Source organism: Leptinotarsa decemlineata, unplaced genomic scaffold (genome assembly GCF_025532065.1).
Source record: "Leptinotarsa decemlineata unplaced genomic scaffold, Ldec_3_MD MMD2_tig00000251_RagTag_RagTag, whole genome shotgun sequence".
NCBI classification, from domain to species: domain Eukaryota; kingdom Metazoa; phylum Arthropoda; class Insecta; order Coleoptera; family Chrysomelidae; genus Leptinotarsa; species Leptinotarsa decemlineata.
This window is the reverse complement of record NW_027412547.1, coordinates 4,785,348-4,812,957: the sequence shown is the minus strand read 5'-3', so window position 1 is coordinate 4,812,957 and position 27,610 is coordinate 4,785,348. Positions and strand designations below refer to the sequence as shown.

The window sequence follows — 27,610 nt, the reverse complement described above, 5'->3', positions numbered from 1 at the left end:
CTATCAATGAATCTCATTTTCAAATAATTCTTCTTCACCCTACCATCTTTATCCGTATAGGAGTGTGTAAAGAGATGTTTTGTGAAAGATATATATTTTTCATTAGTTTGTGGGATGACATCCACTTTATCTTTGTTTTTATACAATTCCTTTATGAATAAATGACAATCATATCCACTGAGATTGTGAAAAATTATAGGAATGAAATTTGGCAATTTAAAATTCAAATTACAAGATGAATGAGCAGCAGGGGACCTTTTTTTTCCTGTGAGGTGACAATGATCCCTCACTTTGACTTCGCCATCATTAAATTGTTTGGAACAAATGCCACAATTTGTGGCAGAAGCAAACTGTTCCTCTTCCTCAGGAGTTTGTACATCCATAGGAATAGGAAACCTGAGATGATTTTCATAAATATTTTTCAAATCATCTTCGATTTTGCTAACGAATTTTTGGGCTGCATCCACACCCCTATACGAAACAAATTTTGATAAATCATCATTGTATGAACATTTAATCAAATAAGCAAATGAATAAGGCTCATGTTTGAATGTCTTGATCGAATACGAGTATTCAGGATTTGGTTTAGTGGTTTGAATCGGCTTCAGTACTGATTCAAAATCTGCATACACTACAAATGGTACCTTCATTTGTTTCTCAAAGTTTTCAAAAGTTAGTATATTTTCAGGTACCGTTTTCCCATATTTATTGACTTTGAAATTGGTTGATGGTGTTGTAGTACTCAAGTGATTACAATCATTTATCTTATGACGTAATAGTAATTGTTCATTAGAAAAATATAATAAACAGCCATCACAAAAATATTTCTTATGTTCATGAGCCGATAATTGGCTTGAAACTAATCTTGAAAGATCTTTGATCCAACAATAATGATTATTACCGAAATCATCTGTGATAAGTAACAAATTGACATGTCTTCTAAGTCTTCTCTGAGAGTAACGTAATGGTCCAATTATTTCATACATTATTTTACCCTTCTCGAATTTACTTTCTAAACCGTACACATTAACTGAAATATCATTCTTGTCTTCAAATTTCACAATATCTTTCAACTTTACCGGAAAATTCATACCTGTTACATCTATGACTGTACTGAAATGTGGATACGATGAAATTTCTGATGTTCTATCGATTGCAGGATGTAGTGCTGAAGTGATAGCCCATGCAAAACAATGCTGATCTTCATTACGGACATTAACCACGGCCTTCCTACGCTCAATACATTCAGGCAGCTTCACATATGAACATCCACTGAGCGGGCTGTATTTATTAATGTTCAACTCCAGAAACATGATTTTTTCACAAGTCCAACCTTAAATACAGAACAATATTACTAATCCATCCAATTAAAACTTGGTAGAAATGTTTACCTGAATCACGTTCCTGGAATTCTGTAGTTTGAGCGATAATCCCATTTCGAAATCCATCAAATAAGGAATTCAAATCAGTAGATTGATCAACTGTTCTATTCTGTGAATTAAATGATTTCGTTTCCTTCAGGTCTTGTGTTTGTAGAATATAACTCCCAAATACTTCCATATTCACTTTGATGATTTTGTGAACTCTGATGGCCGATTCCAATAATTCTATAACTTTCTGCCTGATTTCATTAAAGAATAACATGTAATCGGTGGAAACAATGGAACTCTGCACCCTGTATGTCGCAATCCGACGTTTGAAGGCGCTCTTTATAATTTGAACACCATCACTGAATTGAACACATGTATTATTCTTATGTTGTAGAGTTCTATTGTGAGAATTCACTTGAGTCAATGGAATCATCACATTACAACAATTACATGTGTACATAGGTGCTGCAGCGTCATCTAATCTCACTCGTTTCACTGATGGCCCTCCTTGGCAACTCTGGAGCTGATGACGACGAAGGTTGTCACTACGGGTAAAAGATTTACCACATTCACAAGAATACATTTTCTTTGATATGTTCTCACTAACTCACTCGATGGAAACTGACATAACCAACACTCGCCCGCTTCTTAAATACCATAATCCACGTCGCCTGCGCATCACCGTAGAGAGTGAGGGTAGGTAAGGACACATCGATGCATCCGCTAGAGATGCCTGACGTCACAGCCAAGCCCATCTCCCAATTTGATGCGATAACAGTTGCCGGCACGAGCAAGCAGTGGTCGTTGCGCTCTCAGAGAGGGCAGACGTTTGCACAGTCCTCGCCCGCCTGCGTGTCACCATCAATAGCGAGGGTAGGGTGATGCGTTACGTCACATCATTCACTGCTTCGAGAGCGATAGCCGAACAAGCAATTGTCGTTGCGCTCTCGGAGAAGACAGACGTTAGCACAGTCCTCGCCCGCCTGCGTGTCACCATTGATGGCGAGTCTGGGGCGTTACGTCACATCCTTCACTACATCGAGGGAGGTGAGAGCAGACCGATGAATACGCATTACTCTGCCACACGTCGTGGAGTGAACATGTCGCTCTCTAGCCGTTGAACGGTTATTGCTGTGAGGTCACTCCACTACTAACTTGGTGCCCTCACACCGATGGAGCATTCATTACTTGGAGGATCTTCGAAGTATGCAGACGTATGTTTGTACATAGACAAACAAGCACATGATGAAACCCTGTACCGTGCATTCTCTTACACACACACACACACACACACACACACATACACACATACACACACAAAATCTCATATGAAAAAAAAAATCTGAACGATCCATGCACCAGACACTTCAAGGTCATAACGCCTTGACTTCACTGCACAACAAAAAAAAGCAAATAACACGTCATATTGGTGGGGGGAGGATTAGAACCGGGAAAAAATTTCTGAACGATCCATACACCACACCCTTCAAGGTCACATCACATTAACTTCACCAAACAACAACCAATAAAAAAGCAATTAATACGTCATAGTGGTGGGGGGAGGCTTAGAACCGGCTCAAATCTCCTACTCTTCAATGGTATATGACCCAGCATATTTATATCCACTGGTCCGAAACGAGCCGGAAGAGCTGTCTAAATATCTTGAAACTACTACCGTCATATTCAAAATATCCAATTCATAATTCGAACACAATGAATTTTGAATATTCAATCTGTGTGTCGATTATAGCAAAATATTAATTGTGCCATTTGAGTCATGAATTGTACTGAACAATACCCAGTATTTATCAAGTGCTGAATTATTGGTTCTCAGATGATTGGGTGATATCTTCAAGTTCTCTCTCGAATACACAATAGAAATGTGTGAAAATATAAAAAATTCCTAAAGTGCAATTTAATTGTACTTACTTAACACAAAACTTGCTACCGAAGAAAATCGAGAGACATCTACTATAAATTTCCGACCTTGTTGGCAAAACAATGTTGCTCAGATAATTTGATGATCTTGCTGAAATATTTTCCAGAGTTATTTACGGTCCAATTAATCAATGGCAGTCATGACAACTAGGTAATAAAAGAATGGTAAAAGAAAATTGGTTGAAAGAATACTATTAATAAATATAGTTTAAAAAACTAAAAAACACGCTTCTAAAGAACATCGAACTAAAAAGTTTTTTTTGAATAAGCTTAAAACAATAACGAACGAAAAATTGCATTGTTTTTGACTGCTCAAATTGAAACTTTCAATTTTGGCGATTGACGAATAAGATCCGAATTTCAACAAGCTATTACTCTGTGCTACTAAAAATACTTTTGTGATAGAAAACTTTTTGAGTTATTCGCTATGAACTACCTGAAAACGTGGTAGAAAAAATGTATCTATTCTCGGAGTTATTTTTTCACCAGCACCTACGTCGGGGCTAAAAGCAACCCTGTTACAGGGTCATCCAAATTTGTGTGTAAATGGTGCTGTTTGGCAAAATAATACAGTATCGTCATATTTTACCGGGATACGAAACGAGCCGAAGGCGAGTTTTGTATGGTATATGCGAGTGTATTAATAACCATTACATGAGAGTTGCATACGCTATTTTTCTAAACCCGATAAATAATGAAAAAACTATAAATATTATATTTGTATTGAACACATTTACAGTAATTAACTCATATTTTTTAAAAAAACACAAACTTAATGGTATTATCATGGATATATGAAAACTATAAAGATTATAATTATATTTATATTGAATATAACAACTGTAATTATTCTGATCTTTTAAAAAATATTGGAGTCGATGGTATTCCTTCTATATCGCTGTTTTCAGACATTTTGATAATATAGGTGGGTAATATGAAAACTGATTTTGACAAATAAAGCAATTAGTTACTTAGGTTACAATCTAGGACAAACAAAGGAACAGGATTCTTGATTGAAAAATTATGGGTTTCTATTGGTTGATAATCTGTATCGTTATGAAAAATCTGTATCATAATGGATATCATTATGAAACGGATTATGGTCATATAAGTGTATTGTTAGAGTACGGGTGTAGAGAAAATAAATTATATTATTAGTTATTTTCAGAGCATGTAATGTAACAAGTTAAGTGTCAAAAAGCTATTTTATTTTCTAACTGATAATTATTCTTATCAGTGGATCAATATGTTTTTAAACCTTCCATAGCCGTAACTATAACTTAACCACTTCGCGTCTAATATTCTTATAGGAAAATGAACGAATTGGCTCAATTTTTCTCACCCATTCCTGACATAATTCCAAACAACGTAATCATTTCGAAAATACTAACTTGTTTCGATGGTGAACTCCTAATTTGTTCGAAACACTAGGAACATTCCCATCGTCTGGCGACGACAATACGTAATTTTTGACTGATGAAATAACTTACCATGTCGAATAGTTCATTTCTCAATCATTCGATTTGCAAGTGGAATATAATTTCCGTCCATGGGTCATGTCTACGTGAATATTTGTTTCCTTATTGTATGCAGATTTGTACCACCCATGTCAAGTAGCAATATCTACACGTGGCAAAAATTGTATAGGCATATCCAGCTTGTGATTTATGATATGTCATATATACTGTTTGTAAAATCTTTTGACTCACGACGGAATAACACCTCACGAGTTAAACTGTTTTAAAAACATTCTTTTCTACACATTATTCAGTTGAAACATTTGAAAACATTTCTCCATATCTGTACAATTTGTAAAAGTTGACATATTGATGTGGTAATGTCCCTTCTAACGAGATTTTTGTCCAAATGTGCAGATGTTTATTCAATTACAATGAGTATGTACACGAACAAATGAATTGCTTATGAGATTTATGGCTCTTAAATTATAAACATACACTGTAAAACTTAGAAATTTTTTTCGTGAGGTTACAGTCAATTATGTTCGGGCTCATCGCAATGAAATTTTGCATTATAATAATAATAATGTTTATTTAACAAAATCTTGAAAACAAAATGTTGATATGAATAGTGCTTGAGAGCTGACTGAATGAACAATAAACAATGGCATCACGGATGAAACCATGGCAAGATTTTTTTACAGATTCTTTCAGAGATTTCAATTCAATTTATATCATATTAGACAGTTGAAGTCCGAACTGATGAAATAATATTCATATATCACATTAAAAATTATCTAAATATCACTAATACATGGTTAACAGTTTTATGCAGCGGCGGCTCGTCAGAGGAGGCAAGAGAGGCTTAGCCTCCCCATAAATTTTGAGGCTATTCATCGCAATAAATCAAAAGACATTGATAAATAATTATTATTATTTTTTTCTATAAATGCTTGGTTATCATTACTTTACCATCAATTTTTACTATAAATACATAAAATCATCTAAAGGAACAATTCGTGACTATACGTGAAAGATAAATACATAATATGTCCGGAAAAACACTATCACTCATTACGTAGTACGTACCACACTGTATCCTGCATCAACAAAACGCACCGCCCATGAACGAATAACGAATAAACCATCAACCCGAAATAATAAATGTCACACGTTGCAAGGGAGCTAAGCCTCCGACCGCTTTAAAAAACACAGGCTTCACGAGACCGATACAACCAGCGACATACGTCCTGATTTGTACTTTCAGTTGCAGAAATTATAGCGTCAGAGGAGGCTAGCCTCCAGTTGGTCTCCGTTAGTGTACGACTGCGTTTATTCTTTATTTAATTATTCGGACGGGATGCCGTGAAGGACCGAGACTGAAAAATATTATTTAGTGTTTCTTGATAATATTTGTTATTTGTGTATAAAACAGGCAGTATTATATTATAGCAGTGCTTTTTGGTAATATTTTTAATGTGTTTTTGAAGTGTTTTCTTTCAATTTCAAGGTGTTTTCAGGTCTTCACTTTTCGGTAAGTTTTTTTTTTCATTTATTATGGATAAGTTGGACGAAATTAAAAAATCTGACGATATAGTCGATTTGTTGATGACAAATAATTTCAAGTCTTCATCTTATGATAATAAATTTTACATTATTAAAACTCTTGGAAGGCCTCAACCAAATTTGATTTCAATTAAATCGTCAGATAATCGACAAAATCGAGGATTCAATATAAGTTGGTACGATGAATGCGATTGGTTAACCGCCCCATTAAACGAGAAAAAGTTTTTTGTTGGCCCTGTGTTTTATTTTCCGTACAAACCGAATACCAAACGTGGTCTACTCCGGGCAAATATGATTCACAATTTGGCACTTTTTTAAACGGTAGCGTTTTTTCGGGCACTACAAAAACCATCCAAAATGAGCTTACTATAGACATTGTGGCATATATTATTAAGGAAAATATAAGCAAGGAGATTGAAAGTGATTCTTTTTTTTGCATGGGAAATTGATGAAACTACCGATATTACCTGTACATCACAACTTTCAATCGTTTTCAGATCTGTCAAAGATGGTAATGTGGTAGAATGTTTTATGGGTTTTCATGATGTTTCATCTGGGCGCACAGCTGACGATTCATTTAATTTTTTAATTCGTACGTGTGACACCTATAATTTTAGGCAAAAATTAATTGCGCAAACCTATGATGGGGCTGCGGTCATGGCCGGCCATTTAAATGATTTAGAAACTAAAATAAAGTACATAGCTCCTCATGCACTTTACGCATTGTCATGCCCATGCCCTAACTTTAGTATTAAGCAAAGCGTGCAACAACATAAAAAATTTCGCGCCTCCGGCAGGCTTTTCTGTGTGTATATAGTCTATATGACTTTAGCCTCCCCTGTTCTCCAATGCACGAGCTGTCACTGGTTTTATGCAAGGTATCACATGAGATGTATGTCGCAGTCGGTAAAAATTCACATCTACTCATTAGAGATATATATCACTGTCTTCTGAATAGGACAAACGATTTGTTGAAACTAATTAATTATAACAGGTATGCATTATTGCGGTTTTTTTCACTAAAATGATTTTTTGGATTGGCTATTCAGCCAATTTTTTACTTGTTTCTTAAACTTAACGTAGTTTTCACTAGTTTCAATGGTTTCAGGCAATAAATCCCAAGTTTTTGAACCCAGATAGCTGCTGTGCCTCTGTCTTACTGTTTCGTTACATTTCGGAACCACAACACTACATTTTTGTCTCCTAGTATTGAACCCATTGATGACAGTGACTATCATCATATTTTTTCTGTCGATTTGTGAACTAATTTTAAACATTTAATACGTAAGTAAGTAGGTACTTCTTAGCTTCTCTTCATGCATTTATACTTTTACACTGTATACTTTTCATATATTGAAGTTATATATTGCATTTTCTTGGTATCCACTTGACTCGAAATAAAAATTCGTATAGAAAAAGTTCCATACATTTATATGCTGGAAACAGGAAATCCCAAAAAGTGGTTGAAGATTTGAATTCAGAATTCTCCGTCACCGAATTGTTAATGTCGAAAAAACCCTACTGTGCTTACAATTTCCATAATATCCGAGATAATATCATGCTATGAATAGTCACAACTAAAAATTCATCACCGCACTTTAATCCAGTCATTTTAGGTTTTTTAAACCTCAATCTGCGTGAAAATTCCTACCGAGATGAATTTTGGTATACACCTTCATTTTGGCGTTTTATTGAAGATGTGAAAAATCGACATTGATATCGTGCCGGCTAAAAACGTCACGAAAATCAGTTTTTCGCGAATATCTTGCGACCAATGACTCGGAGGTCAATAAAGGTCATTATAAAAATTATTCCTCATACGATTATCAACAAAAAATGTATCTTGCATTTTTCTGTAAAGTCAACCGTTTTCTGACTAGAGCGCTGAGAAAGCGAGTAGAATGCACTCTACGGTATTGTATACTGTAGAGTAGAAAACCAGGGAAAAACAATGTTGAAACAAAAATATACTCGACTGAGAGCCTCAACAAGTATCCACACTGCAAGAAAAATATTCTATTTCCACATGCTATTACCGGATGTGACAAAACTTCAACACTTTTTGGGAAACGAAAAATGAAAGTCATGAAGATTTTTGAAAAAAGACTCGATTTACACAATTCTGCGGAAATATTCCAACAATGAAATTGCGCTCGAGATGCCCTTGTCAATGCTGGAATACATTTTCTACTAGCAATGTACGGTGCTTCAAAATCAGAAAATCAAATTGGCAATTACAGATACTGCAGCTTTGCTAAACTAACAAGACAAAGCACAGTTGTGAAATTTCAATTATTACCACCCAATTCTTCAGCAGCTCAACAGCATATTTATCGAGTCTGTTATCAAATACAAACCTGGATAGGAAAAGGAATTGATCCAGAACAGTGTAGTTGGGAGTTGAAAAATAATATATTACAACCAATAACAACTTTATTGGTTGATGATCTACTAAACACAATCTTTTGTAATTGTACAAATTGGATTGAGATGTTCTGAAGCTTGTGGACATTGTCTTGGTCAGTCATGCTTAAACGCAGAGTCCACTAGTGAAGAAAATGGTGAAGATGATTTAATACAGCAATTCCACTTGATGTTTTGTCAGCAACTTTTGATGAAGTTGAAATTGAGGATATCGACGACGAATGAATATAAAAGGAAATTATGTAAAAACATTTTTTTTCCCAATTTTTCAATGTGCAAAAAAAGATTATTGCGCATAAAATAAAAAAACCTTTTATTACAGTTCATGGATTATGCCTACGGGGAAAACCATGTGAGAAAACGGGCCTTGCATTCCACCTCAAAGGTGGTGCGGAAAGGAGTGCATCATCATAATGTAGTCGCTTCCTCAGCGCTCTAGTCCGAAAACGGTTGATTTTAGAGAAAAATGCAAAATACATTTTTTGTAGATAATCGTATGAGGAATAATTTTTATAATGACCTTTATTGACCTCCAAGCGATAGGTCGCGAGATTTTCCCGAAAAACTGATTTTCGTGACCTATTGACCTTTATAACTTTTTTTAGCCAGCACAATATCCGTTTCGATTTCTTACATCTTCATTAAAACGCTATAATGAAGGTGTATACCAAAATTCAGCTCAGTAGGAATTTTTCTGCAGATAAAACCTTAAATGACTGGACTATTTATTAACAGTAATTTGGCGAATAGAAGTTTCAGGAAATAACGTATATCAACAGTACAATGAATTATCTATCTACCCGAAACTATTTAGAATTCCTCGAATTAAACGAAAAACGAGTTTCTAACCTACAAAGGATCGATAAAAACTAAACAAGCAAGAGTCTACGTTGATTATGTAACGAATTCCAACTCAGCTGACTGAACACGCAATTCGTATGGGATTCTTTTCATGATATTGGTACAACTTCATGGGTAACTTGTTGGAATTGAGTTTCAACAGTTGCGAAATATTTCATTAATACTCATGTAACATGTAATAGCATTGTGGTTGTTCACATCATTTCTCCAAACAACGAATCTACGATTTGCGGCTGCTGTTTTAATTGTTTCCAAATGTTTGGCAACAGTGGCAACGTATACACTTGGTGAAAAAACTCAAAAAATTGTTTTACCAAGCCAAAATGGTAACATTACTTAGATGTTCGCTGAACGAATTATCTTTCTATCTATATATCTACATATATTTATGAACTAATATAAATCTGAAAGTTTGTGTGGATGTATGTATGTATGTTTGTGCCTCTTTAAGGCCTAAACGACTGAACGGATTTAAATGAAACTTTACATAAATACAGCATTCTGCCCTCATTCTCTAAAATATTTCCTGTCAAATAAGAGCTTTTCTTGAACAAAATCGAATACTCCCGTACAAGCAGTCTGGGTTCCGCAAAAAACAAGGAACACAGACTGCCCTCTTGAAAGTAATCGACGATCTTGCGAGATTCAGAGATCAATCAAAAGTCACCATTTTAGTACTGCTTGATCAAAGTAAAGCTTTCGATTCAGTTAATTTCGATTTACTCATCAGCAAGCTCCAGTTAATAGAATTCGATGACATTTCTATCAAATGGATGACCAGCTATCTCACAGGCCGATCACAGAGGGTAAAACTGGATGATTACTCATGGTCATCACTAAAAGAAACAATCTCAGGTGTACCGCAGGGAAGTATTTTAGGACCCTTGATGTTTTCAGTGTTTATTTTTGATTACCTCACTTTATTATCACATCATCAAGTACATCTATACGCAGATTATTTCCAGTTATATTTGTCTTCTCATAACACCGATACAGAAAGTTGCGTGGCGAATATAAACCACAGATTTGCACCAAACATTCCTATACTCGGAGAATCATGGGCTGAAAATCAATCCAAATAAAACTTTGGCCTTATGCATAGGGTCTCAAAGACAAATAGTAGAAACTCAGTGTAACTTTAGGCTCACTCTCGATAACGCAGACTTTGACTGGGTAGACAGTTCTAAAAATCTTGGCGTAACCATAGTTCTTTGTCTTTCCATGAACATGTGACAAACATTTTTGAAGTATCATTCTTTAAACTCAAATCGCTATATAAATTCAAGTATCAGTTATCAGAAGAAATGAAACTCAAGTTAGTTAAAACTCTTATTTACCCCCATATCGAGTATTGTTGTTCGGTGTATTACAATTTTTTGCCGCAATATAACAAGCAGGAGTTACAACGTATACAAAATGCTTGCATGCGATTCGTATGTTGTATAACCATATGGTGAACATGTCACACCATTTTTGGTAAAAATGAAGGAGCTGAATGTCAGGTACAGAGTCCAATATTAGATAATTTTTTTTTATTCAAGTTGCTTAAATCTAAAACACCTAGTCATTTATATAGTTTATTAAGCAGGTATTCCGACATACATATGGTTAATTTGAGAATTAACTCATTCAACATACCTAGGCACCGTACTTCCAAATTTCAAGGATGTTTTTCTTATACAGCCCCTTCTTATCTGAATGAAATGCATGGTTGTGCAATGAAATTGTTAAATTGACCAAAATAATGTTAGGAATATTGATAGTTATTAGCAACTATATGATCTATTATTTTTCCTCTTCTGTATCATTGTTATGATAGTAAATAAGTATTTCATAATTATTTTCTTACACTCACTGTATAATTTTTGAGAGGGATGGAAAATAGCTTTTGGCTAACCCTTTTCCTTTTATGTATAAATGTTTTTTTATGCATAATAAACGATATTATTTATTATTATTATTATAAATACAATTATATTGAATACTTTTTTACAAGGCACATTTTAGGATATATGTCAAATTCTTATAAAAACTGAAACAATTGTCGTTTTGAGTATTTAATATAGATAAACTGCATCTTTTACACTAAGTAATTTGGACGAATAGTTTGAAAGTTCACGATAAGATTAACTTGACGCAACGCAGTAAGCCATTACGCGTCACATCTACTGTAAGATGACGGGGTACGATGCGCGGGGGAAGAGGGGAGGGCTAAGCAATGAAGCGCCATCGCCGAAAACTATTTTTTTAGTTACTGTATGTTTGAAGTAAAAATATGAATTACTAGCTGTTGCTCGCTCTTATATTAACGTACAGCCGAATCTACTGGACTTAGAATCTTGAAATATGCAGGTAAGTTCTTTGTATAGCGTAAATAAGCATCAAGAGGGTGAATCAGGAACTCCTACCCCCGCAAGGGGGAAAAATAGGGGTTCAAAGATTGTATTGAATTTCGTCAGTTTTGAAGTTGGAAACCTGAACTTTTGGGCCAATAAAAAAAAGTAACTATTTGTTCAGAATGATCTGTCATGAAACTTGATGTGACAAATCAAATTCTAAACGGGGGGCGAAGCCGCTGGCAACAACTAGTTATAAATAAAACCGAAAATATGGAATCACTGTAAAGTTTGCGTAGACTAAACACAGCGATAAGAGTGTTATTGAAAATTATGATGAATTGAATTGTAAATGAATAAATTAATATCGTCGACAAACAGGAAATGTTTAGGTATAGCTACATACGTCAATGATGAGGTGAAGAATTGAGATAGATTGCTATTCGGGAGCCGGTTATTTTTGCAACGAATATTATTCAAATGCTAAACCTTCATAATAGATATAACAAACACAGTTCTGAATTTTGATACGGGTTTCAATTGTGTGTAATTGTTTTTGACTTTCCAGAATATATTAGACTTCTAATCATAATTAAACTAGTAAAACACCAATCGGTTCGAGAGAAAGTTTTTCCCAGGTTGGTTCATACCTTTTGATTCTTGTTTCAGAACATAATTAGCCTTCCAGTAAGTTTGAAAATGATGGGATCACCTTAAGGTTTTTGTTTTCTTAAAAAATGTTGAATTTCCTTCATATTTAATTGAAACAACGTCTAAAAAACTTGTTTAGTCCATTTACTTTCATCTTGTTCACAAGATAGTTCAGTTACATCATAGTTTTATTTTTCAGCTAGTTGCTATAACTGAAATCTATTCGAGAAAATTATCTTATCAACCACATAACACACATTGAATTCCTCTATACAAACAAATCATTTTCCTTCTGCGTGGAAACAGGCAATTGTACTCCCTTTGCCAAAATGTAAAAATCCAACTGAATTATCTGCCTATCCTATCTGTGTGTGTGTCTGTGTGTTCGAACGGATTCTGAAAGATTGATTCTTTTGTATACAATAATAATTAAATAACAAATGTTCAACCTGGATTTCGTACATTCTTTAGCACCATCACTGCTCTTGTCAATATCACCCAATATTTATTCAAAGCAACTGATAATAATGAAGTAACTGCCATGGTACTCTTGGACTACAGTAAAGCATTTGATACATAAGACCACAATATTCTGTGTAGGAAAATGTTATTTTTCGGATTCAGTGAAGGGGCTGTTGATCTATTGAAAAGTTACCTCAGAAATCGGGTTCAGTCAGTATGTCTGGATGGAACGTGTTCAAGTGTTTTACCCATTCTGTTCTCTCTCTATATATCTGACTTCCATAAAATAATTGATCATTGCACAGTTCATCATTATGCAGATGACACTCAGTTATATTATCGATTTCCTCCAAGTAACTGGCAGGTGGCAATGGAAAAAATTAACAGCGATCTACAAAAGTTACTGGATCTATCTACAGCCCATTACCTGAAATTGAATTCTAAAAAATCTCAGCTGATACTTTTTGGCCCGAAGCACAAAAGATGGGAAATTGAAGGAAGAATTCAAATCCAACTTGGACACGACTTACTACAAATAATTACAGAAAGCAAGAACTTGGGCTTATGGCTGGATGCTGATCTGAGATTTCACAAACATATAAATTCACTTTGTCGTAGCTCGTACAGTACCTTACATCAACTATACTTTGGTAGAGACATTATGACTTCCAAATTGAAGTTGAAACTTTGCGAAACCCTCATATTGTCCAGATTATCATATTGCGATATAATCTACGGGCCTGCTTTGATACAAAGTGATGTAAATCGCTTACAAAAATACATCGTCTTTCTTATGGTGAAAGTGAATTCGATCATATATCCCTCAAGATCGAGGAGTCAGGTTGGTTACAGATTGCTGAAATCTGGCAGTTCCATTTACTCGTCAATACACATAAATTCCTCATTTACAAAAAGCCAAATTATATTTATGAAAGATATAAAACTTTTAAATCTCAGTATAACTCGAGGACACGAAACTATCACATTTTTATTATTCCAAAACACTCGACAGCCTGCTTAACTCTACAACAATATAACGCTCTGCCCAGTGAATTTAGACACTACTCCATATATAATTTCAAGAAAAAGTTGAAAACATATCTGAAGTCTTCTGGATAGATAATATATTCATGGTATGCCTTGCTCATATGGTTTTCCCTTTGTTCCACTTTTGTGTTTGTTTTGCTATATATTTTACCTTATTTAAGCTGAATATATTTTTAATATTTATTTGTATTTACTTCTTCTTTATAAACAATGTATGTCAATGAATAAAGCCCATTTATTATTATTATTATTGCAATGAATTCAACTGAAATGATATTCTGATATTGATATTGAATTTTATAATTTGACGATGCGAAATTTTATTTTGATTCTGAAGTAATGGATAATTATACGGAATCCTAGGTGCTGGGATATGAAGAAATGAGACATAGTCATTACGAATAGAGTTCGATCCTCATGAAATCAAGTACGTCGATGATTAATTCATTGGGTGTGCAGATACAGCTTTTACACATTTGGACCACAATCTCGAACTATACACAGCTTAAGCAACTTTTAATTGAATCATAAACGTTTCTTGTAACAAAATCAACTACCAAAAGTTACTTTCTACATCTAAATGAAACATATTGAGTAATATCGTCTATATTTCAAGAAAGTATTGTAAAGCTACTCTCGTTAAGGCGACTGGATGAAGAATGGTGGAAAAAAATATTGTTTTCGATGGCAAAGGTAAAAATAAGAGACAGTCCTACTTCACACGTTTCAGTTCTAGATGCTGAGCATCTAGAACTATCCCGTTTTACAGAAACCCGATAATAATTTACAGACTCAATTACGAATCATCATTTCTAACGGCAGTGCTCAATCAATTATTAATTTGAAAGTACAGCATCCTAATGAAAATTACTGAAAGCAATTGGAAAACAATAAAATAACAGTTACTTATTCATTACAATCTGAGCTGCAATTGTATCAATATCAAATCAAAATTGATGTAGCTCCTGATATAAATCAAGAAACAGTGTTACCTGATGATGAGCCGTCTTAAAAGTTCAACAACCGTGCTGCACTCACTATGTACCTCTCTCACAGAACCACTATTTAATTTTTTGCAAAATTCCCCTACCAATTACCCATTTTTAATGCGCTCATTTCAATACGACCGTACCTCCAGCCGTTTAAAACACTCTCTTTACAAATCTGCATTGTTTACTATGAATCATCAGTAAGAGCCGAACTAGGCATTCAAAGCCGACCCTCTATCATTAACCCTCCACCAGTCACAAAGCACGGTAAAAAAGTAGTTTCAGATAACGAATTTTTCTATGAATCTAGTTGGTGGAAGGGTTATTCACAGAGGGGGATTTCAACTAGTTTTGTTGATCCTCTATCTATAGAAATATAACGAATCTTTTAGTGTCTCCTAGTTGTTGCCCGCGCAGAATTTGGTTTATCACATTAAGTTTCGCCCCTTGTTGTCTTACAGTAGACGCGACGCGTAATGGCTTACTGCGTTGCGTCAAGTTAATCGTATCGTGATAACTTTTAAATGATTCTGCATTTTAAAAAAGTATCCAATTTAATTGTATTTATGGCTCAGTATTTTGCATATAGTGGCTAATAATAATAATAATAAATCTTTATTTCCTGTTGACAGTTACATGTATGGGAGTTGTCAAGCCTAATTGTAAGGTTATTAAAGGTATTTAAAAAATAAAATATGAATTTAAGATAAGGTAGTCGCATACATTAATTTTCAACAAAAAATTTGAATATAAATCTTTTTTTAAATGTCTCACATTTTTATGTTGTTTAATGATATCAGAGAGTTCGTTAAGAACTCGTGGTCCAATGAAATGGGGAGCAAAATATGCAGTATTCACTTTCGCAAATGGAATATATACATGGAGTGTTTATTTATTATACTATATTCATGAATATCTTCATTCAATTCGAACTACGACCTATTTTCAAAAATATAAACAGCTATATAAAAATATATATCCAAGGAAGAAATAAAATTCCGTACATTTTGAAAAATAGGTTTACATGAGTCCCTAGATGAAATATGTACTAAATAAACTACGCAATATGCGTTTTTGACAGATGAAAACTCTTATGAAAAATGTTAAATAATTAACGGAGCTGCTTTTTGGTTATATATCTCTGTATTTTACGTTAATGGCATAGTTGGTACGACTGCTGCTGTCAATATTCCTAAAGTTATTCAAATGTTTTTTGCCTTCATTCTTTGTGTTTTTCTTGAACTGTTCTGAACTTAGAAGGACCGTAACTTTGTAAATGAGGGAGAGCGCCGCTTTTTTTCGGATTCGTAATCTATGCATCAAAATACATAGACACACTCAAAAAAAAATTCAAAATCGCCGGGTGCCCTCAAAACGAATATTTACCGCAGTTTTTCTTGCGTCAGACGGTAGATTCAACGTCTCCTTGATTTGCGTAGAAATTGATGGTTATTACTTAATATTATCGTGAAAGAAGAATAACAATGAAGTATTACAATTTGCAAAACAGTGTGCCAAGTTCCATATTTCAAGGTTTTTCTCTCGGCTTGGGCAACAAATTTGAATAATTTTGAATACGTATTAGAAATACCACTTTCTATTCTAATCAGTCGACAATTGAAAATGAGCAAACTGCTTTGGGTTCAGATAAGAAAAACTAGACTTTGCTATACGCTAATTTGTTGTACCTAATACGGGAATAGAACAAGCCGTAACTGCACTAAACGTTTGTTTTGATAAAAAAATTCAATTAATTGAAGTTTATGGAGAAAAGCTACGTTCTATGTACCTACTAAAGCAAAATGATGATATACATAATCTGTAATATTTTCGACAAGAACAACATAGGTACACTTTCAAATAAAAATAAATGGCTATTAGAGATACAACTTTGGATATCAAGAAAAATTCAAATTCTCTACTAAAGTTCATTATACTTGTGAGGAAAATAAAAACTTTGATCAAATGTAACAGTATAGTAAAGTCTTGATTCACATTATAGGTGACACTATTGACAAGAATAAAAACCGAAACAAGAGTCACCTCACTTTGAAATTGCTATTATAGGTAGGTATGTATACAATCGACATACCTACTACCAAAAACATTATTTAATATAGTTACAGTAAAATGTCTTCACTAAAAATTTTGCTGTTTACATGAAAGATTATTTATAAGATGTAAATTATTGGAGATAATATTGTCATGTGATGAGAAGTTTTTATTTTAAGCTGCCCCTTTTTTGTACTGAGGTGGGTAATGATTTTTCAAAATCTCACTGCTAAATGAACATAGTGATATTTCTAATTTTTTTTTCGTTTTCCCCGGCAATTATTCAGTACGAAACATTTTTGTGCAGCAAAATCCAAGTTTTCAATTAAGAGAAGCATTGAAAAAACGTATCACACTTTCGCGCCATTTCAAACAGAAAAACACTAAAACTTACATTGAATTATAAATAGAAGACTACCTTGACAAACAAAAAAACAAATCACACATTACATAAATTTTATCACAGGTCACGGCCCATCTCGTACATTAGCTGATGAAAAGACATTGTACCTTTTTGTTAATGGTCAATTTTTGTCTCATGACAAGCACACACTTTCTCAGAAGCCGTTTAAAATTATTCTCACTCGTGGCACGGCAAACGTTTCCTCGCACAGTCATCGAGCGATCATGACACAACGAACGCCACAGTAAAACTAACGACTGGCCGTGTCAAGTGTAGTGCCGCGGACGTCTAGACAGTTGAATATCGCTCTCCCCGCCACAGCGCTCTGTGATAACACCGGCGACCCTGACTGATGCACACACGCAGTCATCGCTGGTTCAGTCCATATGGCCCACTTATACGGCGGCGAGTGCACTGCCGAACAGTCGACTGTCGAGTCAGCGGCCCATTGCCGTCGAGGACGTGTAGGGCCGGAGATATGGGATTCTCGGTGTGCGCCGATGTTCGTCTGCGGGAACGAACCAGGGACGGATGTGGTATCGCCCCTTCCTGATATTGGGCGTTGATATGAAGTTTTTAGAGAAATGTCTGTTTTTGTATTCGGTGAATCAATTAATCGACGTTCCTTAGGTAATCATGTGAATGTTGAATTATTTGCAAAATATCGGTCATTATAGTTCGCTCAGTATTGTCTGAGAGTAAAATAATTTCAAGAATGCAAACATGTCGCTACATCAAAGAAAGCAACATAGTCGTCTCAAACAAATAGCACTGCAATTCACCCACAAAATCATTGAGATATGTCTACCCTCTACATCCCTTGAGGACGCCGCTAACGAGCCATTAAAATAGGGATTTGCGACAAAGAACGCGAAAACACCGACAAACAATGCGAAAATACCGTCAAAAGAACCGCTCGATGTTTTTTCTGATATTACGTTTAAGACAATAATATAAATAGGCGTCGGACCAAGGCGTAATAATGACCAAATTCAACGCCAGAACCACAGTGAACAATGACTGCATGAATATTATAATAGTGGTCTGCTAGGTTGAATTGTACATCTATTTCGAACCTTCCAAAGAGTTTCTTGCTTCCGTTAGAGGTTGATCTTGTTTGAAAATCATCAGTGTTATTATTGGATTGACTGGAGCCTCAGCTATACTTGTTTCCCTATAACAGTCAGTTAGTTTGGCGCATGTTTGACAATACAGTCGATCATCACCTGTTAAAAATTCCATTTTCAGATGATTTAACAATAGGCATTGCACGGACTGGTAATTAGTCGTATTAGGAAAAGCTAAATGAAGTTCCAGAAATTCACATAAGTTTTCAGTACTTCTTGAATATTTACCACAAAGTAAAGAAGTGAGGATTTTTCCAGCAAAAGATTTACAAACACAAGACGAGATGGGTTGTACGGAATCATTCAGTCCAGAGCGGTCAGGAGTATGGATTTTGCTATTGTTTTGCTCACGAAGAGTTTTCAACAAGAACCCCAAGAATTCGGAACAATCCTCTTGTTGTCCTAACGAGTATCTAGTGGACTTCAAAGACTCCAGGAAATCAGTTGGAGGGAAAGATGATACCTTCTTACGAAACTGCAGCTGCATGAACAGTTGTTTGAGTTTGATGAATAAGTAGGAAACATTCCCGTTCTCGTTCATCATTAAAACTTCGTTCTTGAAAATTCTTCGTCATGAACAACACTTGTAAAATGCTATTCATGTAGCAAGTGTTTCCTAAATTATCCAATCCAATTTTCTTCTCTAGATTTTCAGGACAACTATCTACTGATTCGTAAGGAAGAAAATGTTTCACAGAATCTCCATAAGAACCATTTCTCAAGCTGCAATCGATCCTTCCAAGTGAAGAAGGTTTTCGTAGAGGGATCGATTCGGCTCTTGCTTCAAGAAGCTCTTCCACTGAAAGGGTACCAGTTCTACGAAGACTGCAACTCATTTTTTGGGGGCAAGAATGACCTGAGTCCAATGACCTCACTGAAAAAGAAGAAGGTGGATCAATCACTTGTGAATTAACCTTGATAGGAGACTGATGAATATCCACGTTGAGTAGCAATACTAATTCTTTCTATCAAAAAAGAGGTGGAACAGTGATCTTTCGTTGCTTGGCCTATTCTTTCCGAGTTCATGAACGAATAACAGAGACTCCGGGCCATAAACACCAAAAGTTTCAACCGCTACTGGATGAAACAGATAGTTGTTTCCAAGATTTTGGTATTTTTTTCCTTTTCAATTTCTCGCCAGACAATGCTGCAGTTCCAGCAGACTTGGAACTTTCGGCTAGATGGGAAGCTGCGACCGTGTCAAGTAAAGTCCCATGCCACAGGTTTACCGTATTTCCATGGTATGAGAGACATGCCATCTGGTCATTTACCATCATCTCGACTGGAACCTAAGGGTTCCAGAATTGCAGGAACATCCGCATAGCTCGTTTCAATATGTCGTTCACTTGGTGATGTCGAGATATACGCCCTGCACTTCTCCTGCAACTCAAACCATGTGTACCTTTCTCATCAACTATACTACCGCAAACACAAGTATGAGAAACACAAATAGATGAACCCATCCAAGTCCTACTGCTATTCTGAAAGATTTATCGTCTAATAGTGTTCCAAGAGATGCAACAGGTAAAGCATTCAGCCAAGCACCCGATTCCTTGATCATTGCTGCTTTCAGACGAGCCTTATCGTATACACTTGTAGATTCCAGAAGTTTATCAGTTATAATGTTCAGGAGAGGTCGGTCCCATACACTTTGTATTTTCTTTTTATCTGTAGGAGGAGCAATATTAGTTGCAGCATGCCAAAGTGATTCACCTTCAGAATAAAAATCGTCTTTGATATTGATAAATATGGAAGTAAGGATGGAATCGATGAGATCGAAAACACTATTGACTGATGACAGAAACGCTGGTAAAGCTAAGGAAGAAGCCGAGCGTAGCCCTAATCCGCCAAGGTTTTCAGGAAGAGTTGCTTGAAGCCATGAATCATTATTGAAATGATTGTTTGTAACAATCGTCGTGTGGCGGAGTAAATTATAAAATTCGTCAAGCTCTAACTGACTTGACCAAGTGGGGGAACATCTGAGGGCGTACATGAGTTTTGGAATCGCCAAACAATTTTTCAAAAAAAAAGCAACGTGTTTTGGAAGTTCATTCAATCTGGTGGTCAGCAATTTGAGTGATTGCCGTTTTTCTCGAAGATGTTCTGAAAGTGAATCTTCAGAGAGAGGAGCACCCAGAAGACTCCATTTAGACTTTTCCAAAATTCTTATGCCAGGGGCCAATTTCAAAATGGATTCGGAAATATTATTCGGAGTTGAAAGAGTAATCAACTCGCATTTTTCAAAATCTAGTTCAAGTCCAAGATGTTTTGAATAATCAATGATTTTTTCTAAATCCTTTGAAACACCGTTTTCATTGCCAGCGATTGAGCCATCGTCCAAATACCAACAATTAAATTCGGATGATAAGCTTCTAGTGAGTTCGTTGATGGTCAGACAAAAAAGAGCAGGTCCTAAGAGATCACCTTGTTGAACACCTCTCTCAGACAGAATCAGATGTTCACCAAAACTCAAATAGAAAGCTGATTTATAACACTGAAATAGTTTTTCATTATTTAGAATAGTTACCTTCTATAGATCTATAAAATAAACAGAATAATAAATTTACAAATGAATACAAATCTAGAAAGGACAAAAAGTTACTGCATTTAATAAATTGGCTTTTTGGAAAAAAAATCAAATTTATCATTAACTATCCATTTTCTTTATCCAACCTATTCAAATCAAAACATTATAATTTGTAGTAATGATTCGTCTTTTGATTTAAATAAATTTGATATTATTATTATCATTGACACTGATAATATCAAATTGATCATCGGTTTGATAATGAAGATGGATAAAGTATTCGAAACATCACCAGATGAGTATACAAGTAGAATAGAGTTCTTCTTATATCACGAAAAAAAATGTCTTCACGAATAACTGACAAAACTTTATATAATGTAGGTATTTCGTTTTTCATGTAAAAAAAATGTACTGTTCTCCTAATAGTCCGTCTTATTTTTTAATTTTATTTTTTTTCTACAAAATTTGGAGAAAACTTACATTTATATGTCCCAAATACACTGTAATTTATTTGATTGAAAATAATAATGTTTTCACTTAATTTTGACTTAATACCAAAAAAGCACCCTAATTTTCAATTAAAAATTCTCGCGTCAAAATATCAGCTTTGTTAAAAAAGTCGGTGTGCTTTTTGTTCGATGGAATCTCTACTTTTTGATGGTGTGAAAAAATATACATTACTATAATAAATGTTCTCAGAAAATACAAAAAATCGAAAAAAAATCGAATTCGAAAATTTTCTTTTAATCGTTAGGTAATTTACACTTCAATTACTGAAAAATCGTAATATTCCATGTTAAATTGATGAACGAAAAAATTGCAAATTCACTATTAGATGCAAAAAATTGTCATGGTTCTGAACATTGCTCGAACATGGAAGAAAAAACCTACGAGGAAGGTAATGATTCAGATGGAACTGTAGATGAAGAAGGTGATGGTCTTGAAGATTTCGAAAATGAACTAGGTTTGTCGAATCTAACAATGAAGAAATGCCATCAAAAAGATAAAAACTAATGGATAAGTGATTGAAATTCAAGATAAGCTAATTATAAATAACAAGATTAACGTTTTGAAAAATATTATAATTAATAACGTAATCAGAATGAAGTACCTAAATTCATTAGTACGATTTACATGTATATTTATATTCAATGAGCTCTTCTATGACATGATTCTAATAAGAATTTAAAAAATCAATTTTTTAACTGAATAAAATTGCAGCAACCACATTTTTTGGATTAAATTATATATAATAATCAAACAAAAAATTCGAATTCGAGTTTTTTTTTTTGATTTTTTGCATTTTCTGAGAACATTCACTATATTGATATATTTTATTTTTCATACTATCAGAAAGTAGAGACTTCAACGAAAAAAAAAGCATAACGACTTTTTGAAAAAAGCTTATATTTTGACGCGAGAATTTTTGATTGAAAATTAGGGTGCTTTTTTGATATTGAGTCAAAATAAATTAGTGTATTTGAGACATAAAAAGGTAAGTTTTCACCGAATTTGGTAATTTTTTTTGGAAAAGTTAAAAATAAAAAACCAACGACTTGGTTGTTTGAATTTTTCATATAAATTTCGAGATTATGTGAAAAAAATGTGAATTCAAAAGTTGTAGATCTTTTTATTACCTACAATATTGCCATTCAACTTTTTTCCATAGGACTTGTAGTTTTGCCGGAAAACGAGATAAACCATTTTTAACCCTTACTCAGATCGCCCGTAATTAATTTTTCCTTATATTTTTTCATATTCCCCTCTTTTTCTAATGGGTTCCATCTTACTGTTTTTTTTTTGATTTCAAAAATTATCAACCCTGGTCTACATAAGGATGGTTCTTCTAAGACGTCCGCAAAGAGACCAAAAACAAAAAATAGTTTTCTTTCGGTATGTTATACGGGTATATATTTTTCTCATGGAAGCAATATTTATGAATTCACTGACCCGTTAACAAGTGTTAAATTAAATTCCCCACAACTTTTGTTTCAAGATTTTTTTATACAAAGAAATCTTTCGAGACTCCCATAAGTTGCCACTGATTTAAGCAGCAGATTTCGATTTAGGATTCGCATCCTAAAATGGACAACTCTTGGTGAACCTTCTACAAGATAAATTAGAACCACAAATTAATAATAATCAAAATGAGCCTACCACAACACATGGAACAACAGTCGATGCAGTTTTCTCCAGATATATTTATAATTTTCATTCGAAAATATATGTATCTCATTTCTCATACCATAAGTCTATTGTCTTGGTCTTACAATCAACCACAGAAATTGCTGATGTATGCAGTTTTTTTTTAGTTGATACCACTTTTGCTATCTCGAAACGGTAGGTCCTACAAGGAAGGTTAAATGAAACAAAAGTTGCCTTATTAGGAATGCAACGTAATGATATTCTCAGATTGATAAATCATCAACTGTTTCTGAGATGTTTGCAAAAAACCCATATTGGCAGATTTTATTTTTTTGCTCTATCGCCTTCAATATCAAAAATCTGTTAAAAAAAACTATTTTTCCGTTAATTAGCTGTCGCCCACATACGAACGCAACTCTCAGAAGTTGAGAAACTTGTGCGAGCTAAGGACTAACGAGGTCTTACCTTTTAACGTGTGATTCCTAACACGGTTGCAGAATCATTCCAACTTCAACCAGATACATTCTCTCGAGAAAAATATCTGGTCGAGGCGGGAATCAAACCCACGGCCTTACGATCGTGAGTCGGGCACACTACCACCGCGGCCAATTCCACAAAAAATGACGATTGCTTCATTTCATGTTTTCCATACTCTGGTTCAACTCATTTTCCAAAACGACGTTTCGTTCATTGAAGTCGATCGTCAATATATATTTTTCAAATACGTTCCTGTATATTTTTCATACATTCTGATAGCCAGTGTAATGACAAATTCATTGGTTTATTACAACATATGTATTTCTCGACGTTTTCCCCGAAAACACATCATCAATATTCTATAAGTTTTTATTAACTGCTGGAATTTCCGAATGTGAAATGCAAACAGCTACTGGAACTAGCCGAAGCTGCTGGATCTAGAATCTTGAAATATGCAGGTAGGTTCTTTGTATAGCGTAAATAAGCATCAAGAGAGGAAATCAGGAATTTCCACCCCCAATGGGAAAATAGGGGTTTAAAGATTTTATTGCATTTCGTTACTTTTGAAGTTGGTGTGTCCATACTTTTCAGCAATACTCTCAAGGGCATACACATATGTTATTCATTAAACAACTTTGTATTTAATCTTTCCTCGAATTTTTACTCGGTACTTTGATGAGCTGTCGCGAATGATAGATAGCATTGTCAAGAACTATCATATTATTCGCATCCAAATTTGGGATCAATGTGTTTTCAAACCATTCCTCGAAAATATTAGCTTCCATGTTCTTATGATAGGTAACATTGTGTTTCTCAAGTTTTTTCCACATAATTTCAAGGAATTTGGACCCCATCCTTTACTTCCTCCGCAATGCACAATGATTAGTCGCATTTCTTTGTTTGCAGGCATGTTAGCCGTACACATTCTCGAACCATCAGTTCACCCTTTCGTAACTGTGTCGTGACTGTCATATCGAGTTCCGTCCAAATAGAAAATCTGCCGTTGTTCTTGTCTATATTTAGTTATTTGTTCTATGCATCTGTTACGTAATTCCAGTATTCTTCTGCTTTTCATAACTACTTGACGTTTGTTTATTATTTTGAATCTAAATTATAGTTTCTTCATCCAATTCTGAAGACTTTTGTCACAGCAGCACACGTTATGGCCAGAAGTATTCAATTCCTTCCTTATAATTTCAGTTGTAGAAATCTATTGCTTTTGTAACAGTCGTAATTATTTTCAATGATTTTATTACATAAACATCTGGAGGTTTTGGTAATCCTGTATCAGATCGCGTCTTGCGTTAATGAGGTTCGTTTTCGACTATTTTACGTACAGTTGAGAACGGAATTTCGGTCAAATCTTCTGATGTTGCTTGTAATAGTTTTTATTCCTCGAAGCCAAACTGGAGATGTAGTCTAGGGATATTTTTATAACATACTAAATATCATAAAAATAAATGAATGAGGTCGTTTAATTTCGATTAAATTGGTACACTCGACCACCCTGTAGATTTCTATGGGTTGAACAAAGCCTGCAAAAACGGTAACTAATCTTTTATCAAGTTTTTTACAAACTGTAGGTTTTCAGCTGAAAAGAATAATCTGAAAGTGTCGAGTTTGTTCGAGTACATTCTATGCAGTTCTTGCTCAGCAATTAAACTGAAAATATTGTGCTTTAACATGGTACGCCATCACTCACCATTGGCTGAGATGAATAGAGCTGTAGGGCTTCTTCAAGGTGGCATGCGACAAAATGATGTAGCTCTTCGTTTGGGGGTCTCCCAAAGTGTTATCCGTCGATTGTGGCGGCGTTTCCGTGAAGCTGGCAGTCCAGCCGAACAACATCCAGAACGAGGACGCGCTACAACTGCAGTTCAAGACCGATGTTTGGTCTTAACCGCAAGAAGACAACCGACAATCACAGCACCTGAGTTGGTTAACGTGTTGCAGCAGACGCACCAGGTAACCATTGGTCGTGATACTGTCAGAAATCGACTGCACGAAGCAGATCTCCACAACAGAAGGCCACTTAGATGTCCACCTTTGTCGAGAGGCAATCGCGGTAGAAGATTAGAGTGGTGTCAAGAACATCAAAACTGGGATGCAAATGATTGGGCCACAGTTTTGTTTACAGACGAATCCAGATTTGGATTTCATCCAGATTCTCGTCGAGTAAGACTGTGGAGACGACCTGGAAATAATGAACGTTCGAGACACGTCCAGGAAGTCCACACTAACAGAGGTGGTACAGTAATGCTATGGGGCGGAATCATGATCGGCGGCAGAACCGATCTCGTTTTTCCAAATCGCTCCCTCACAGCTCGACAGTACCTCGACACTATTCTTCTACCTATCGCCCGTCCGTTTGCTGGTGCTGTTGGTGAAAACTTCCACCTAATGCACGATAATGCTCGTCCACATGTCGCGCGTCTAGTGACTGACTGGCTCACCAACGAAGGAGTTGATGTATTGCCATGGCCAGCACAATCACCGGACCTGAATTCCATCGAGCATGTGTGGGACATGCTTCAACGAAGAATTACTCCGCATATGGGGAACATTCACACAACATTTCAATTGAGAGAGCTTTTAATCGCTGAATGGGCAAATGTACCTCAACAAGACATTGACAATCTCATTTTGTCGATGCACGATAGATGTAGGGCCGTAATAAACCAGCGTGGAGGCCATACTTTGTACTGATTCCAATTTTTTTTTTGTATTTTGATTTTTTTCGGGGTGCCAAAGAAGAACCATATTTTTTTTTAGTTTTGCTTATATGCGCACTTAGTATTTTTGACCATTCAATAAAGTTTGTTGTAAGTTACATTCGTTTAATAATCACCCGTCAACTTTTTTTTCCTAAAGCGATCTTAAAAAAAATTATTGCCATTTTTAAAAATATCCCTAGACTTTTCCGATGTGTGTACATTGAAACATACTCTCTGTGTTTCAATATTCAAATGCATCCGAATCTTGTTTTCGCATTGTTCACCATCGCTATTGGAATCACTATACTGGAAAAAGTCTGCGTTGTTATCAAACTCGTTATTACTATTAGTAAACAGATAATAAAAATTTCAAGTAATCATAACTGCATCAATATCGAATTTCGAAAATCAAGTCGCGATCAGTTTCTGAACTGAACACGACAGCGATAACCATCCCTGCATACCCTGATTTCTATTCGTCACCGTGACATGACTTCAAATTACTTTTATGACTCTTCAGCCTATCATAAAACTCGGTTAGTTAAAATTATCCAATACGAACCGCCAAGTATACAGTCCACCTGGACTACGCTGCCGTTTAATTTCTATGTATTAGTTTTTTGGCCTTTGAGAATGCCGCCAACTTCAAATGTGCACAATATCGTTTACTTTGACTATACTATGCTGAACCACACAACTGTCCACAAAAGGACGAGCCTGAAAGTAAAGGTGATGTTATTTCCCCCTACGAAGACGACATCTATGAGATCGATGAAATACCCAATCCTCGAATATTGAAGATAAACAAAGCTCTCCTATCTTCGACATAAAGTTTTGATTTTCTACCCAATTCAATTCATAACGCAAAGCAAACTATCAAACTCAATGTGTAAAAGGGTGAGGAATTGTGGAATTGAAAGCATGATAACAAAAATATGTTCTGTCACAGTCAAGAACAAAGTTTGATCAGCCAAAAAGTAGCTCCAAACGAGAACATTAAATATATATTATGTCTGAAGATAATAGTCATCAGTTTGCCAGCTGATAGTGAACATTCGAAAACA

General features: G+C 35.0%; 1 protein-coding gene across 3 annotated transcripts in view; it reads right to left on the bottom strand.

The window, feature by feature from the left end:
• LOC141481648 (uncharacterized) overlaps positions 1-27,610 on the bottom strand; it is a 407,979-nt gene that overhangs the window by 102,361 nt on the left and 278,008 nt on the right. The window contains exon 1 of one of the 3 annotated variants that reach the window (XM_074173554.1): positions 17,664-17,963. The exons of the other annotated variants lie outside the window; for them this stretch is intronic. Within the exon in view, the coding sequence (XP_074029655.1) occupies positions 17,664-17,771 (108 nt within the window). The 5' untranslated portion in view covers positions 17,772-17,963. Of the gene's footprint in view, positions 1-17,663; positions 17,964-27,610 lie in introns of those variants that run through there. 3 annotated transcript variants of the gene reach the window in all.